This window comes from Oryx dammah, unplaced genomic scaffold (genome assembly GCF_014754425.2).
Source record: "Oryx dammah isolate SB20612 unplaced genomic scaffold, SCBI_Odam_1.1 HiC_scaffold_3, whole genome shotgun sequence".
Classification (NCBI taxonomy): Eukaryota; Metazoa; Chordata; class Mammalia; order Artiodactyla; family Bovidae; genus Oryx; species Oryx dammah.
Genome location: NW_024070187.1, coordinates 65,352,126 through 65,369,758, shown reverse-complemented (window position 1 = coordinate 65,369,758; position 17,633 = coordinate 65,352,126). Strand labels below are relative to the sequence as shown.

Sequence of the window (17,633 nt, the reverse complement as noted above, 5' to 3'; positions counted from 1 at the left end):
TTTATCACTAGCAATTTATCCACAGAATCAATTCCAGTACTTGTCAAAATTCATTGCTTTTTTAAGTGCATGCTGTAAACATAAGATGTTAGAATTTTAACAGATTGTCATATCCTAATGTGGTTCAACAGAAGCAACGGTAAAAAAATCACAATCAGTGGAAGGAGACTGAGGGTAAAAGGCTACCTATATAAATGAGCATCTTTCTCTTTCCATGTCAGTTTCAACAGCCAATGGTTTACCTGCTTAGCTAAAGTTCTGTCTTTTTTGTAAAACATTATTAGCCAATAACAAATGACTGGGTTTATATTTCATTCCTATAGTATGAATTTGCTTGTCATTGGCATTTAAACCAAAAGTCACTATTAATACTTTCATATATTAATACCTTTCAGCCAACATATTTATATAATATATCTTAAAATTAGAATATTAATTAAAGAATAGCTGATGAATGTTATTCATTCTAGGTTCTAGAGGTAATAGATCAATATTTATATCTGAATCTATATCTACATAAGCATTCTTTATCTAGTTCTATGTTTATATTCAGTAAAACTAGAAAATGAATGTAATTACTCAATAGTCAGACAATGGGGAATACATTTATTGTTCAATAATACTAGAGGATCACCTGGAATTTTCCCATTTTTCTTTACCATTTTGAAGTTTAGATTTGGAAAGCATTTTAAATGATCTAAATAAATATCTGTCTATTCTTACATTGCATTAAGTTGTATTACAATGCTCTGAATTACCTATTGCACTTTCTCTGTCCCTGAAAACCAGGAAATGGCCTTGGCCTTGTATTCACAACAAATGGAATCAAATGTCTGCATGTTGATGACTGAGAAACAATGAAACAAAGATAATCAATCAGATTAACTCTTAGTGACTAAAATATTTAGTCACTAAATTGTTAATCAATGAAAAACAGCCCAAGAGGACAAACCTAAACTACAAGCCACAAGATGAGAAATGGACAATACCATTTATCATCTCATTCTTCCATGAAGAAAGACTTTACCATAGTGTTTTTCTAGAAAACAATTTACAGTCCTTCAGGCAGACAGACTATAGAACCAAAGACAATCTCACAAAGTCTTTTCAAACTAAATATTTCCCTTCTCTTAATGCATCTTGGGTATTGGAATGTCTTGGAAGAAACTTGATTTTGAGAAGGAGAAAGCATGAATTTATAAATTGTCCAGCTAAAAGGAGTGGACTTTCCTTAATGATTCAAAAAGATAACTGCCAATACAGAGGAAAATGTTACTAGACTGTGAACCCTTTGAAAAGTTGGCAGGGGAGTGTAGCTGAAATTATCCTGGTGCCAATTACTCAGTACGAGTTTGCACTTAATTAGGTCAAGCAAACATCCCTCTTTTTTTGTCCCCCTGTCCAAGTTAACTCACAACTTTCAATCTCCAGGGTGCAGTTTTGTTCATCCAGAGGATATCTTCGTAGATCCATCATGCACGCAGCTGTGGTTGTGATCCTGTCAGGGTGAGAGAGAGAAAAGAACATCGTAAAGATTCTGACTCTCATTTCCAGGCTTTCTAGCCTGAATCATGCCTACTAGATGACATCAAAGCTTTGTGATTAAAAATTTTAAAGATAGGCAATGCTACTTTCTTAATTTGTTCCACCCTCTCCCTCCCATTCTGTATCCAAACCTCCGTTCTCTAAATCTGCATCTCCATTCATTACCTGGGATAGGTTCATCAGTACCATTTTTCTAGATTTCATATATAGGCTAGTAGAAGTTTCTGTATAACACAGGGAGCCCAGCCTGGTGCTTTATCACAACCTAGAGGGGTGGGATGAGGATGGGGTAGGAGGAAGGCTCAAGAGGCAAGAGATATATAGTTATGACTGATTTGTGGTGTTGTATGGCAGAAACCAACACAACATTGTAAAGCAATTATCCTCCAATTAAAAAATTAAAAAAAGAAATATTGTAAAATGATCCAAAAAAATAAAAGTATATAAAAGATAAAAATTGAAGACAGGCAGATTGAATTTGAGTCTTTCTTTGCTGCTCACTAGCCATGTGAGGTTGGGCTAGTTAATATATCTCCAGGAGCTTCAGTTCACCCATCAATCAAAACACCTACTGCATAGAATGGCTGTGAAGATTAAAAGAGATAATGGGTATGAAGCTCTTAACCCAGTGCTTCATACTTAGTAAGTGCCCCATGAAGGATGGCTGTTATTATAGCTATAAATTATCCACAGCCCTTCCTATATTCACTAGCATCCTAGCAATGTCTTTGTCAATATCTGCAGCAAGGCTGCCTTTACAAGGAGGAGAACATCTATCTACGTTATGCATCAAAGCCTACCTCCCTCTCCTGCTACAACCTAATGATAAAACAGCAAAAGCAAAAAAACAACAAAATTTGTCCTTCATGACTTTTAATGCCTCGCACTCCCCACTATTAGAGAGATTTGTTAGAGTCATCTCTGAGTCCCTGGCCCATAGCATATAGCCAGTAAAGAAATACTATCCTAGTGCTTACATCCTATTTACCAACTACAGTTTGGCTTATGTATTTATGCAAACCCAGGGATCCTGACTCTAGATATCCTACCTGGGTTTCCATGATCCTTCCATTTTCTCATGGCTGGGCTAGATTCATGGACTGTGCTGAGTGTTTGAGAGAAACTGAAATTTTATGGCTAGTCCACTCACAGATACATTTGATATCACTTTGGGATTGACAAAATATTTTTCTTAAAAAAGTGAATTACGTTGTTCTCTTTTCACAAAATAAGGTGTAATAATGATTTTTTTAAAATTCAAAATTCAAACTTAATAATAAGCTTTCCTTTTAATCTTAAGGCCCAGGAATTACAGCACTGGAAAATTCCCAAATATAAGTAGAAGTCCAACTATATCTTCTTATGGGGGAACTTCTTTGTTAGAAGACTACTGCACACCGTGTTCTGAACCTAGCATGTTTACATTGATGACGCATCTTGGATTTGGTTCTATATTAGTAAATAATAAGCCATCTGTAAAAAATTTACTACAATGTATTGAGTTGTATGGAAATAGCATCATTTATTTTCCTCACCACCCTCTAGTGGGTATTTATGTTGTTTAATATAATTTACTTTTATAAATAAAGGTGCTCTGAATATACTGGTATACTCTATGATACTTGAGTATGTTGACTGGCTATTTCTAGAAAGGGAATTATTAGAAAAAAAGGTATCTGCATTTAAAATTTTGCAACATTGCTGCTCATCAACAGTGTATGTAAATTTGAAAAAGTTCTTTTCATACCTATGTTTTGTGAAGCTGTCAAGGCAAGTTATTGTTTTGGTGATTTGTGTTAAACTAACAGGCACCTTCTTCCTTAAAACAGCATTATGCATAAACCTTAGACCATCCTAATTTTTCTTTGGGTTTCTTTGTGAAAGTTAAAAGTGAAGATTCTCTTTTAAGCCTCTCTTAGATAAGATGTTGGTCAGTTAATCAGATTTATTTGAGTATTAGGCAAGAGTAAAAGGAATTTTAAAGTTTAATTTAAAGAATTTCAAATGTTTTACAAAAGTTGTGGTTGTATTCTAGAATTAGCACATAAAAGGGTTTTACTAGATTACTTTTTGCTTTCTGCTCCCATAATCATGTGACTTGATTGATTTTTCTCATTTCACAATATATCATGAAGAGCTTTCATTGTCTGAAAATACAATTCCACCACATTCTTTTCTGGTCTGCATAGAGGGGGCCTCCTTGGTGGCTCAGATGGTAGAGGATCTGGCTGCAATGCAGAAGACCAGGGTATGATCCCTGGGGCGGGAAGATCCCCTGGGGGAGGAAATGGCAACCCACTCCAGTATTCTTGCTTGGAGAATTCCGTGGACAGAGGAGCCCGAGGAATATAGTTTATGGGGATGCAGAGAGTTGGATACAACTGAGAAACTAACACTAAGTGTTTCAAACATCTTCAATAAGACAACATAATAAATATTTAAAAGCACTTAAAAACATCATCTCTCTACCATATTCTTTGTTTAACTGCTGCTTATGAATAAAAAGGATTGTGAAAATGTGAATGTTTTCTAGGAATTACTGAAGTGCAGCCATCCTTATGATCCTATGACTTAGCCAATTATTTTCAACCAGGAATTGTTTTTACCAACAGGGGACATTTGACAGCATCTGGAGACAGCTTTGATTATCAGGCTTGGGGTGGAGGGTTGATACTGGTGTCTAGTGGGGGTATGACCAGGGATGCAGCTAAACATCCTACAGTGTGTAGTACCTCCCCAACAATTAACAATGTTCCAAAATGTCAGTAGTGCCACAGTGGAAATACCCTGCTATAATGGTGCTTTCAAACATTTTTCCTCTAAGGAGACTTTTAACAAAATGGAAACTTACAGAGAACCTCAATATATAAAATACAAATGAAATAAGTGAAAGCCATATGTTGTTAATGCAGATTTATTGTATAAGTTCAAATGTTGACATCTATCTTAATGTGAGCACATATGAAAGCAGGAATTATGATAAGAGTTATGGTCTTCAATCTTCCTCAGTGCCAGTTATTTTTGTTTTGTACTTTATTTGTGTGGTATTGAGAAAATCCTCACAAATATGGAAACATGCCTCTACAATCTTACATGACCAGTCATGGGCTACCCTGAATTCAGAGAAAAAATATCCATTTGCTTTGTAATCACCTCTATAATCAATGATACCTTTGCAGATGTTTTAGATACATTCAAAGGCAATGGCACCCTACTCCAGTACTCTTGCCTGGAAAATCCCATGGATGGAGGAGCCTGGTAGGCTGCAGTCCATGGGGTCGCCAAGAGTTGGACACAAAGAAGCGACTTCACTTTCACTTTTCACTTTCATGCATTGGAGAAGGAAATGGCAACCCACTCCAGTGTTCTTGCCTGGAGAATCCCAGGGATGGGGGAGCCTGGTGGGTTGTTGTCTATGGGGTCGCACAGAGTCGGACATGACTGAAGCGACTTAGCAGCAGCAGCAGTAGCAGCAGCATAGGTGGTTGATCTCTAATAGAAACTTGCTGCTGCTTCAGGCAGGAATGAAAGCTAGGCACAAACAAATACTATCACCAGGGACCAGAAAGTGTCTCTCATCTAATAAGAGAGGAATTACTAAAACTCAGACAGGGTCCCCTATACAAGCAGGTACTCATAAATTCATGTTGTGACCCATGAAATTTATGCAACAGAATGTCAGTCTCTGCTAATTTAAGAGTTTGGTGTCTCTAGATTTTGTAATACATATGGCTAAGTGAGTTGACAATCCTGAGCTCTTTGTGAGAAAAATAACTCAGCGAGAATTCTCAGGAGCATCAACAAAACGATGTCATTTTGTTGGCCAGAGTGCTGTTCAGCTCTTGTCTTGGGTGTAAGGCAACAATGAACATCTTGAAAAATGACTGTTCTCTATGTTTCCATTTGTTTGCGATTGCTCAGCAGTGGTTAAGTCACCTCTACAACTAATTAACACATCCTCATGGAAATGTTCCCAACGTTGTGGCTGAAGCAGTCTGATATTAAAAATCTTCTATGGATAAAGGTGCCAAAGATCACAAAACTGGATAGGTTGAGGGCTTTGAAATTAAAGCATATTTTGAATTTTTAAAAAATGTTCACACTCAATCATTCATTCTCTGTGTGTGAAGATATGACTATTGGCTATTGGCAAATGAAAGCACAATAGGGTAGAACCAGCAAAAGGCTAAAGTATCAAATGATTGTTTTTCTGAACTCAGACTTTCCAGAGGTACAGATTCATGATGGCATAACATTCATCTGTCTTCTTTCAAAGACATTTAGAATGACTTACATTATAATCCAATTTATTGACATTTTGAAGGTTAGGTCAGAACACTATAATAGGCTGTTAGTTAGAAACTATGGCCCCATGATACTTTGGAATGAATGAAAATCATGTTGCTATAGTATTTATGTATTAATTTGTGTGCTGCATGCTCATTTACCCCAAGAATCACTGTAATCATAATTCATGTATATTTGATGTCCAAGAGCAACATGACTCTCATTGCTGATAAGACATCCAGGAAGTCCTGGTCCTTAAGTAGCTTAAAACCAAGCTACACACACACACACACACACACACACACACACAAGCATGTATACATATATACATATGGAATGTGCATTTTTGCAAGTAAGAATGGAGACTTAAGTAAATGAATGAATTATGTTGAGATTTTCCTATAATCTTCAATCTTATAGGGAGGAGCTCCAGGTTTTAAACATGATCTCTGTAGAGCATAACTGTACAACCTAACATAATCTATATAAAAGGAGGCTTCCCAGGTGGCACTAGTGGTAAAAAAAAAAAAACCCACCTGCCAGTGCAGGAGATGCTGGAGACTCGGGTTCAGTCCCTGGGTTGGGAAGATCCCCTGGAGGAGGGTATAGCAACCTACTCCAGTATTCTTGTCTGGAGAATCCCACAGACAGAGGAGCCTGGACGGCTGTAGTCCACAGGGTCGCAAAGAGTCAGACATGACTGAATTGACTTAACATGCACATATAAAATGAATATGAAGAAGTAGAGAGGAAAAAAGCCTGAAAATTCTATTTCCTAATCATACTCCTAAGATTGTTGAGAGTGATAGTGAGTAGCAGTATAAGATTGATATCACTATCCCTCTGTAAGTTTGTTTGAGAATGTCCCATGGCTGCCTCTGGCCTCTAGGCTGTACCCTTAGTCCATGTTAGATTCATCACCCAAAGAAACCAATGAAAGATGATGGATGGGTTAGCCTAAGTCATGACCAATGTGTGCATAGATTTTTTCCTGTAGCTAACACTGAGTCGTGTCCGACTCTTTGCGACCCCATGAATCACAGCACGCCAGGACTCCCTGTCCATCACCAACTCCCGGAGTTCACTCAGACTTGCGTCCATTGAGTCGGTGATGCCATCCAGCCATCTCATCCTCTGTCATCCCCTTTTTCTCCTGCCCCCAATCCCTCCCAGCATCAGAGTCTTTTCCAATGAGTCAACTCTTTGCATGAGGTGGCCAAACTACTGGAGTTTTAGCTTTAGCATCAGTCCTTCCAAAGAACACCAAGGGCTGATTTCCTTTAGAATGGACTGATTGGATCTCCTTGCAGTCCAAGGGACTCTCAGGAGTCTTCTCCAACACCACAGTTCAAAAGCATCAGTTCTTCGGTGCTCAGCTTTCTTCAGTCCAACTCTCACATCCATACCTGACTACTGGAAAAACTATAGCCTTGACTAGAGAGATCTTTGTTGGCAAAGTAATGTCTCTGCTTTTGAATATGCTATCTAGGTTGGTCATAACTTTTCTTCCAAGGAGCAAGCGTCTTTTAATTTCATGGCTGCAGTCACCATCTGCATAACTGACACCAAATTTTGCTTTTGGTAAGCTATTATGTTTAGGAAAATACCTTGGTATTTAAAGGTGAAATCCTGAGGAAAAAAGACATGAATGATAAAGAAACAAAAGGAGGTAAACTGCTGTGAGATTTGTGAGGAATTTAGGTGTGGAAAAGCAACATGATGGAGTAGCAAAGCATTTTGTAAGACAGTATTCAACTTTAAGAATTTTACACTGCTATTATAATAAAAATTTTCTCTATTTACCTAAATAAAGGTTTTCCCCAATACCTCCCAGCCCAGTAAAGTCTTATGTAAATGTTTTATTTTCATTTTTGTAAAATGACTGAATTCCATATCAACATTCATGAAATAGTATTCTATAAATTAAATCAATTCAGCCAAACTGGAACTTTAAAGCCAGAGATGGTCAAATCAGAAAGCCCTTTGGGAAGCCTCAGCAACCCTGCAGAAGGTATTGGACTCCCACAAGTAATGGGTTGTGTGTTTAAACTACTTTTATTTAGATTTTAAGAGGCAGAGTGATCTTAGATAATACTATGTTAGAATCCTCCATGACAGGACTGTGCTAAGCACCATACTTTCTGTATTAGTTACCTATTGCTCTTGCAACAAGTTACCGTAAATTTAGTAGCTTAAAACAGCACAGATCTATGCTCTTACATTCTAGAGATCTGAAGTTCTAAAATCAAGGTTTCAGTAGGGCTGCGTTCCCTCCGGAGGCTCCAGGAGAATCCATTTCCTTGCCTTTTCCAGCTTCTAGAGGCTGCTTTGCAGCCTAGGCTCAGGTCCCCTCCCTCCATCTTCCTCCATCAATTCAAGGTCCGCTTTTGTCCTCACATCTCCTTCCCCACTGACTCTCCTGCCTTCCTTGTATAAGAACTCTTGTGATTACATTGGGCTCACCCCAGATAATCCAGGATAATCTTGTTTCAAAATCCTTATATGAATCCTGTCTGCAAAATCCCTTTTGAAACCTAAGGAAACATATTTACAGGTCCTGAGAATTATGACATAGACCTCTTTAGGATGCTGTTATTCTGACTACCATATAAGCATTATTTAATTTATTATTTATGAAAGCCTGATTATGTTGATGCCATTTTATGCCAGTTTCAAAGATAAGGAAACTGATATCTGATGAGGTTAGAAAATGTTTCCAAGTTGACACAGTCTGTAAAGGAGATTCAAATTCAGATACTCTAGACCCAGGAGCTAAATTTTATTAATTTCCAGTTATTATATTCAGGTCAGATAAATCTAAGCAGAGAACAATTGGTTCAGTAAAATTTCTCCCATAAGCAGTAAAACATATTAAACAACTAATATGTTGACCTTACTATATATTTTTAGTATTCATTTAGTTATCACTAATTTAGGGCATCTTTTAGCCCCTCAATAATGGGTATAAAAATGATAGAAGACTTAGTAGGAATCAGGCAATACTGTAAGCATGGAAGCTACAGCAGTTAAAAATATCCAGCTGCACTTTTCTGCTGTCACAATTTTTTGTTGTTGTTTTTCAATACTGTCAGGTAGCAGAAGATAGAAGACAGAGCCTTTGTCTATTGATTTAATGAAATAGCTAGGGAGAACATGCTTATGTCTCAGTTGGGACTACTAGCTCTGCCATTTTTCTAGAAATACAAATATATCACCTTAGACAAATGTATACATTATCACAAAAGCATGACAATCACTCAGGAAGGAGATGGTTCAATCCTACTCTTATTTGATTGGTGTGTTTGGTTAGCTTTTGGATGCCTTAAGTTTGTTGTATTCCACAAACAGAGGTATTATGTAAGTGAATATAGAATGGAACAGGCAAGAAGAAGAGGGTTATCATATGAATAATCAAATTCAATGCTTGGTACATAATAATCTCTCAGTTAACCCTAACCAGGCTCCTCTGTCATGGAATTCTCCAGGCAAGAATACTGGAGTGAGTAGTCATTCCATTCTCCAGGGACTGTTCCTGAAGGGATCAAACCTGGGTCTTGTGCATTGCAGGCAGATTCTTTACCATCTGGGCCACTAGGGAAGCCCCATTATTATGTTTAAACTGTATGCTTCTAAATACATTACATACATACATATAAGGTATTCATTGGAAGGACTAATGCTGAAGCTACAGCTCCAGTACTTTGGACACCTGATACCAAGAGATGACTCATTGGAAAAGACCCTGATACTGTGAAAGATTGAAGGCAAAAGGAGAAGGGAGTCAGCAGAGGATGAGATGGTTAGATAGCATCACCAACTCAATGGACAAGAATTTGAGCAAATTCCGGGAGATAGTGAAGGACAGGGGAGCCTGGTGTGCTGCAGTCCATGGTGTCTCTAAGAGTCAGATATGACTTAATGACTGTACAACAGCAATAATATGTAAGATTACTAACACAAATACATTGTAAGATTAATGCAGGGTCATAGTAAAACAAAAGACTTCAGGTGGCTCAGTGGTAAAGAGTCCACCTGTCAAGCAACAGATGTGGGCTCAATCCCTGGGTCAGGAAGATCCCCTGGAGAAAGAAATGGCAACCCACTCCAGTATTCTTGCCTAGGAAATCCCGTAAACAGAGGAGCTTGGCTGGCTACAGTTCAAAGGGTCAGACATGACTGAGCAACTAACACTTTACTCACACTGTGTCAACAGCATTCTTGTTGCTCCTCTTATATTTTTATTTTTTTGATTCTGCTTTCTTTTCTCCCTCCGTTTTGTACTCTTTGTGCTGAATGTTAATGACACGCTTCTCAGTGCAATCCCAAGCAGTCATTTTCAGGTAATTAGCTATATACCAAATGTTGTGTAAATGGGCTCATTTTTATTCATTTCTATTGGGCCAGAGTGATTCATGAGCCACTTTGTGAATATGAAAAGCTGTTCATAAATCAGAGCAGCCTGGGGCAGGGGAACAGCAATAACAGAAAGTACTCACAGGGCAATAGTAATTAATAGACCCTTGTCAAGGACCCAGTGATAATCTCAGTTATGTTTTACATAGATGTATTGCTGAATTCAAAATAGACTATTTTCCCAAATTATATCACTATATTCACATATCTGTGGAGTATAAAGGCATATGTTCAATTTCTACCATGCTTAATGTTTCCTAATAACAGTCAGTTGAGGTATGTGTTAGGTGGCAGAAAAAACAAGGTCACTTCTAAATTATAACATCTTTATTGTCATTATCTTGATAATCAGCAATATCTGTAGTGGACAAACTGTGAGCAATTAAAATAATAAGCCCTTAAATGGCAAGTGAAATGGACTTAGAAATTATAGTAAAAGTCAAATTCAAAGAAAACATTTACTTTTGATGGAATGCCATGATTTGGTAATCAATAAGTGCAGGATAGTTAAATAAGGACTCAGAATTAGGAGATAAAGCAAATGGACTTTCACAGCTATTCATTTTTTTGGCTTATTTGCAAAACTGCTTTGTTGCTCTGCCACATGACGATTTCTCTCAGAACAAAGAATTGACACATTTAGTGAAAGGTAATCAAAGTAATTTCCAAATATTATTGACGGAGTGAAATAAGATTCAAAAGCGATAAAACATTAAAATACTGCATTGTCTTAGAACAATGGCTTTTTGTAGAGGAGCAAAACAGAACCCCACTTAAATACAAGTAAGGCAGTAGCATAAATTGTGGGAAATTTCCAGCTCCCCGTGAGACTAAGAGCAGGGTTTGTGAAATCATTTTCTTTTTCTCTTTAAACAAGTAAACATTAAAAATATTTTGAAATTAGTAGGGAAATATTACTCTTAATATGACTACCAACAGCTTTGTGGTATATGTACATTCATTGCCCCTTCCCAATGGCTGTGGGACTTTTGTATGCTTGTAACTATGTTTAGGGTTCTCTCTTCTTCCCTTCGAATCTTAATATGTCAGGATTGCACATTTTTCAGTAAAAAACTACATCATCATGGACATTTAAGGGCTTTTCCGTTTCATCAGTTTGCAAATATCTTCTCCCACTCTGCACGTTGTTTCCTTGTTTTGTTGATGGTTTCCTTTGCTGTGCAAAGCTTTTAAATTTGATTAGGTCGAACTTGTTTATTTTTGCTTTATTTATTTATCTTTTTACCACGAGAAATTAAGAATATATTGCTATGATTTATGTCAGAGAATATTTTGCCTGTGTTTTTTTCTAGCAGTTTAATGGTGTCATGATTTATATTTAGGTCTTTAAACCATTTTGAGTTTATATTTTTTATATGGTGTTAGGTAATTTTCTAATTTCATTGATTTACATGTACCTGTCCAGCTTTCCCAGCACCACTTGTGGGAGAGACTGGCTTTTCTCCATTTTATATTCTTGCATTCTTTTTGTAGATTAATTGGCTGTAGATATCTGGGTTTATTTCTGGGCTCTCTATTCTGTTTCATTGATCTCTATGGTATATACTAATACCACACTGTTTTGATTACTATAGCTTTGTAATAATGTCTGAAGTCCGGAAGAGTTATGCCTCCGGCTTTGTCCTTTTTATTCAAGATTGTTTTGACAATTTGGGTCTTTCATGGTTCTCTCTATATTAGGATTATTAGTTCTAATTTTGTGAAAAATGTCACGGGTATTTTGATAGGTATTATTTTAAATCTATTGATTGGTATGGGTAGAGTGGCCATTTTAACATTATTAATTCTTCCAATCCAAGAGCATGAAATGTCTTTCCATTTCTTTGAATCATCTTCAATTTCCTTTACCGATGTTTTATAGTTTTCCGTGTATATGTCTTTCACCTCCTTGGTCAGGTTTATTCCTAAATTGTTGAAACAGGATAGATTTTGGTATTTGAAAATGATATATAGTTCCTTATATATGTATATATGTATCATTCCTTATAAATGATATATATAGAGAAATATATATACATTTCTCATCATAACTATATATTTATTTGTTTGATAACTTGTTCTTGTGTGCTTCTTGAATAGATGGTAATACTGCAAGAGAAGTAACCTCACAATGAGCCATTCACCAATGTCCAAACCAGTGTCTAGCATAGAATTAATGTGTAAATTAATGATATTAATATGTAACTTAAGGAAGCAGTGAAATCATTACTTCCCTAAAGAAGACAGATAAAGAACAGTGTGCTGAGTTTATTAAAAAACTATGCCAGTGTTGCTTGGAATATAGATTTAAGATAAAGATCCATTTCCTCCACTGAATTCAGTTTATTACTAGAGATTATCTTGAGTGCATTTGCTAGAAAAACAACCACAGGCTATTGTCAGTTAGGTAATTTCTAGGGTTATGAAGATGCTTGAAGCACACTTAAATTAAGGCAGGTGTAAGCAAATTGTATAATTCCATGAATTACCTACCTTTTAAGAGTAGTCCCCTTTTAAGCACAGAAAGTTTTAGTCACTAGAAATTCAATAAATGTAAATTTCTTCTTATCTTTCCTTTTCCATCACCAGCCCACAAAATAAAAATTAACAAAACAAAACCCCTCTAAATACACTTAATTCAGGAAACATACATGAGCATATATATGGATTGTTGAAGTTAAAATATATCTCCTAAACAAGGGAAATGATATATAGAGCTTTGCCTATGTTACCTTAAACAAAGTAATTCCTGTCACCATTACTCTCGAGAATAATGAAATTCATTATGACCATTTTCAGGTTTATGGAAAACTGAGTGTTCCAATTAACTGTGGCAATTACTTACTCTGAACAAAGGCTGTTTTGGTACCTTGACCATTTAAATGAATAAACAAATGGTACAGTCTTTTTATCCCTATTATAAACTGTGTAAATTAGAACTGCATTTTAGTAGAGACCATTATCCTACTGAGTAAACTCAAAATGCTACATCCAATAAATCTTGTATTTAAATTCTGATTATTTATTAAGAAAATATGGTGCAATTAACATATAAAACCTAATTTTGAATATTTCATATGTACAATAATACAGGTTTAGATAACATGATGCCTCATAGTAAACAATTCTTGAATTTTATATATTTTTAAATGTTTGAATGCAGTTTATTGGCTTACTATTTCTGAATTTTGTACTAATTGATTATCAGTAACATAGTAAGTGGTGCATTTGAAAACATTCACAACTTTTAATGTCACTTATGTAAATAGAAAATGAAAGTGTTAGTCACTCAGTCATGTCCAACTCTTTGTGACCCCACAAAGTGTAGCCCACTAGAAGGGGGTGACAGAGGATGAGATGGTTGGATGGCATCACCAACTCAATGGACATGAGTTTGAGCAAACTCTGAAAGATAGTGAATGTACAGGGAAGCCTGGTGTGCTGCAGTCCATGGGGTCGTAAAGAGTCGAATATGATTTAGCGACTGAACAACAAATGTAAATAGAAGATGGTATAAATAACAGCTCCCTCTTAAGAATCATTTCTTAAATTTCCCTTTCAAGTTTCCGCAAATAAATTGCTATATTTAATAGATAAATTTAATGCACACTTAATAGTGCAAATAGAAATATCAGAGTGCAAAGAACAGCACTCGCCATCTTGCATATATATCTCTTCAGGTCTCCACAGTATCCCTCTATGTTGGGAATTGTTTGGGGTTCAGAAGAAAAACCTGTTCTGTCAAAGGAGGCAAATGTATTATGACCTTAGTTTTGTGTTTCTAAGTTTATTGTTGACCTGTGGCAAAAGTGTAGATCTGAATTTATAAGCACTCTATGTGTATCTGTATCTATAATTCAGAAAGAACTTTACCTCTCCTTTTGTAGAGAAAATTGTGAAAGATTTTGAAATGAACTCTGGTGGCTCAGATGATAAAGAATCTGCCTGCAACGCAGGAGACCTGGGTACAATCCCTGGGTTTGGAAGATCCCCTGGCAAAGGGAAAAGCTACCCACTCCAGTATTCTTGCCTGGATAATTCCATGGGCAGATGAGCCTGGCAGGCTATAGTCCATCAGGTCAGAAAGAGTTGGACATGACTGAGTGACTAACACTTGAAATGAATCAGAAAGATTACTGGAAGTTTTGCCTAGTGGTTAGGGTCATCTCACCTTTCATTGTCTGAGACCTATTTTGCAATACTGTGCACTATAGAAAGGTGATGGTAATGCAAATAATTCTTACTCATAGAATTGCAATGGTATTGATATTGCCCTGTGAATACTGACCAATTTTGCCAGTTTACATCTATTTGTGATATAGTTTCGCTATATTATGCCTTTTCACTATATCTACTCCACTGGCTTTCCTGGTGGCTCAGAGGGTAAAGCATCTGCCTGCAATGTGAGAGACCCTGGTTCGATCCCTAGTCTGGAAAAATCCCCTGGAGAAGGAAATAGCAACCCACTGCCTGGAAAATCCCATGGACGGAGAAGCCTGGTAGGCTATAATCCATGCGGTGGCAAAGAGTTGGACATGGCTGAGCGACTTCACTTTTACTTTCACTTTCATCCCTTGGATTCTCCTTGAAACTAGTCACAATATCTCACTAGTTCTCTCATTAATTAATGAGTTATTGAAATCTTTGAGCCCTGTTTGTTTTATATTTTTACATGATTTTATCGTTTTTTTGAATGATTGCCCTTAAATAGTTTTGGAGATAATCTATCAGATGCCCAATGAATTTACCTAATAGAGACAGATAAAATATATTGAGTCCATGGGGTCGCAAAGAGTTGAACACGACTGAGTGACTGAATTGAACTGAACTGAAAATATATTGCCAAGAAAGTGTACAGGTCACTTAAGCTTCAGTTCAGTTCAGTCGCTCAGTTGTGTCGACTCTTTGCGACCCCATGAATCACAGCAGGCCAGGCCTCCCGGTCCATCACCATCTCCCGGAGTTCACTCAGACTCATGTCCATCGAGTCGGTGATGCCATCCAGCCATCTCATTCTCTGTCGTCCTCTTCTCCTCCTGCCCCCAATCCCTCCCAGAATTAGTCTTTTCCAATGAGTCAACTCTTCGCATGAGGTGGCCAAAGTACTGGAGTTTCAGCTTCAGTGTCATTCCTTCCAAAGAAATCCCAGGACTGATCTCCTTTAGGATGGACTGGTTGGATCTCCTTGCAGTCCAAGGGACTCTCAAGAGTCTTCTCCAACACCACAGTTCAAAAGCATCAATTCTTCGGCGCTCAGCTTAGGCATGTCTTTCCTTTGTTCCCAAGGGTGTAATTTCAATATCTATTGATTGATTTAAGGTGAAACCCAAGCAGATAACTTTTCTGTTTCTCTCCCCGCCCTCCACCACAGCCATCTACTGATGTTTTTGTTTTGTTTTTGTTTCTAGTTTGCTTACAGCCAGTTATTCCCCACTAGTGACAGCAATGATTGAGGATTTGATTTCATGGTCTGACCATTCAATGATTTCTGTAAATAGGCTAATGAATAATAGAGTTTGAGTTCTGTACTCTGTTGCATGAGAGACGACAGAGAGTCTGGTTTGTTAGTCTTTTTAGTTTGTTTTATCTATTTGTCCATTTTGTGCTCAATTAAGAGTATTATGTCCAGTGGAATGGAAAGCAGCTATTTAATATCTGGACCATGACTTTGTGTGTTTCTATATTTGCTTTCAACCGGTGTCAGAAGTGTAGATCTGAATTTATAAACACTCTGTCTTTGTGCCTATAATTCAGAAAGGGCTTTATCACTCATTGCATGAGAGTATTAATAAATTAGGGTACAAAGTCTTGATATGATAGTGCTCTATTCTAATTGATTTGTTTAGATAAATAAGTGTTAATAAACATCAAATGCTCCTAAATTCCCAGAAAAAGGAAAACTGTACCTCAAATATTTTAAATGTTCTAGACTTAAAATAATTTCTTATATAAGCTAACTCAGAAATATTTTAAAGATGCAAGTTCACCTAACTAAGATAAACCTTTGGTGAACATACCTAGTTTAATAATCTTGGTTTAATATAAAACAGCCATGTCTTTTTCAACTTATCAGTATTAAATATAACACAAGTATACATTTTATCCAGATCAAATAGGTTGACATTACACAGTACTCCTTAAACACGATCATAAAAATGGCAATTTGTGTTGAAATAAATTATATCATTATTCTGACAAACTTTTTTTCAACAGTCATTATGTTCTGTAATATGTCAGCTTGGAGAAAATCTTCATGATATCTAGCTTAAAACCTTGGATTGATATTAAATTGAGCTAATTAAGTCATTGAATACCCATATAATTTCTAAGGAAATACTTAAACATTGATTTCTAAGCATAGTTTAAAATTTATATACCTTTGCTTAGGGCTTCCCTGGTGGCTCAGTGGTAAAGAATCCTGCAATGCAGGAGACACTGGCTTGATCCCTGGGCTGGGAAGGTCCTCTGGAAAGGGAAATGGCTACCCACTCCAGTGTTTTGCCTGGAGAATCCCATGGACAGGGGAGCCTGGTGATCTATAGTCCATAGGGTTGCAGAGAGTCGGACACAACTAAAGGGACTTAGCATAGCACAGCTCAGCACAGCACAGCACATACCTTTGCTTCTTATTATTTTGTGCAATGGAGTGGCTATAGATTTGGGGATGTTAATAAATGTGCTCATTTTTGCCACTTTAAAAATATGTTCAGTTCAGTTCAGTCGCTCAGTTGTGCCCAACTCTTTGTGACCCCATGAACTGCAGCATGCCGGGCCTCCCTGTCCATCACCAACTCCCGGAGTCCACTCAAACCCATGTCCATTGAGTCGGTGATGCCATCCAACCATCTCATCCTCTGTCGTTCCCTTCTCCTCCTGCCCTCAATATTCCCCAGCATCAGAGTCTTTTCAAATGAGTCAGCTTTTCACATCAGGTGGCCAAAGTATTGGAGTTTCAGCTTCAACATCAGTCTTACCAATGAACACCCAGGACTGATCTCCTTTAGGATGGACTGGTTGGGCCTCCTTGCAGTCCAAGGGACTCTCAAGAGTCTTCTCCAACACCACAGTTCAAAAGTATCAATTCTTCGGCATTAAAGAAAATGTAAATATCTGTAAAATTTGTATTATATGTGTTTATGAGCTCTGCTACTCTGCTGTAGTCATTTTAAATGACACACAGCTGTCAATTTTCCATTCCCTACTTTTCCTTGTGAAATACAACCTCATTTCCTTGAGTTAAAAGTTATAATTTATAGGGATTGCTGAGACTATTCTAGGAATAATAGTGACAAAGAAATACACATGTATATGTGTGTCTTATTCAAGAAAAAATTAGTTTTATCCTAAAGCCATGGTACTCAAATTTTTTGGTCTCCTGATCCATTTAC

The 17,633-nt window shown here is 36.9% G+C and overlaps 1 protein-coding gene across 1 annotated transcript in view; it reads right to left on the bottom strand.

Annotated features, from left to right (window-relative positions):
- Positions 1-17,633, bottom strand: part of GABRB1 (gamma-aminobutyric acid type A receptor subunit beta1) — a 434,566-nt gene that overhangs the window by 107,272 nt on the left and 309,661 nt on the right. The window contains exon 5 of the mRNA XM_040238143.1: positions 1,416-1,498. Coding sequence (XP_040094077.1) covers positions 1,416-1,498 — 83 coding nt within the window. The remainder of the gene's footprint in view (positions 1-1,415; positions 1,499-17,633) is intronic.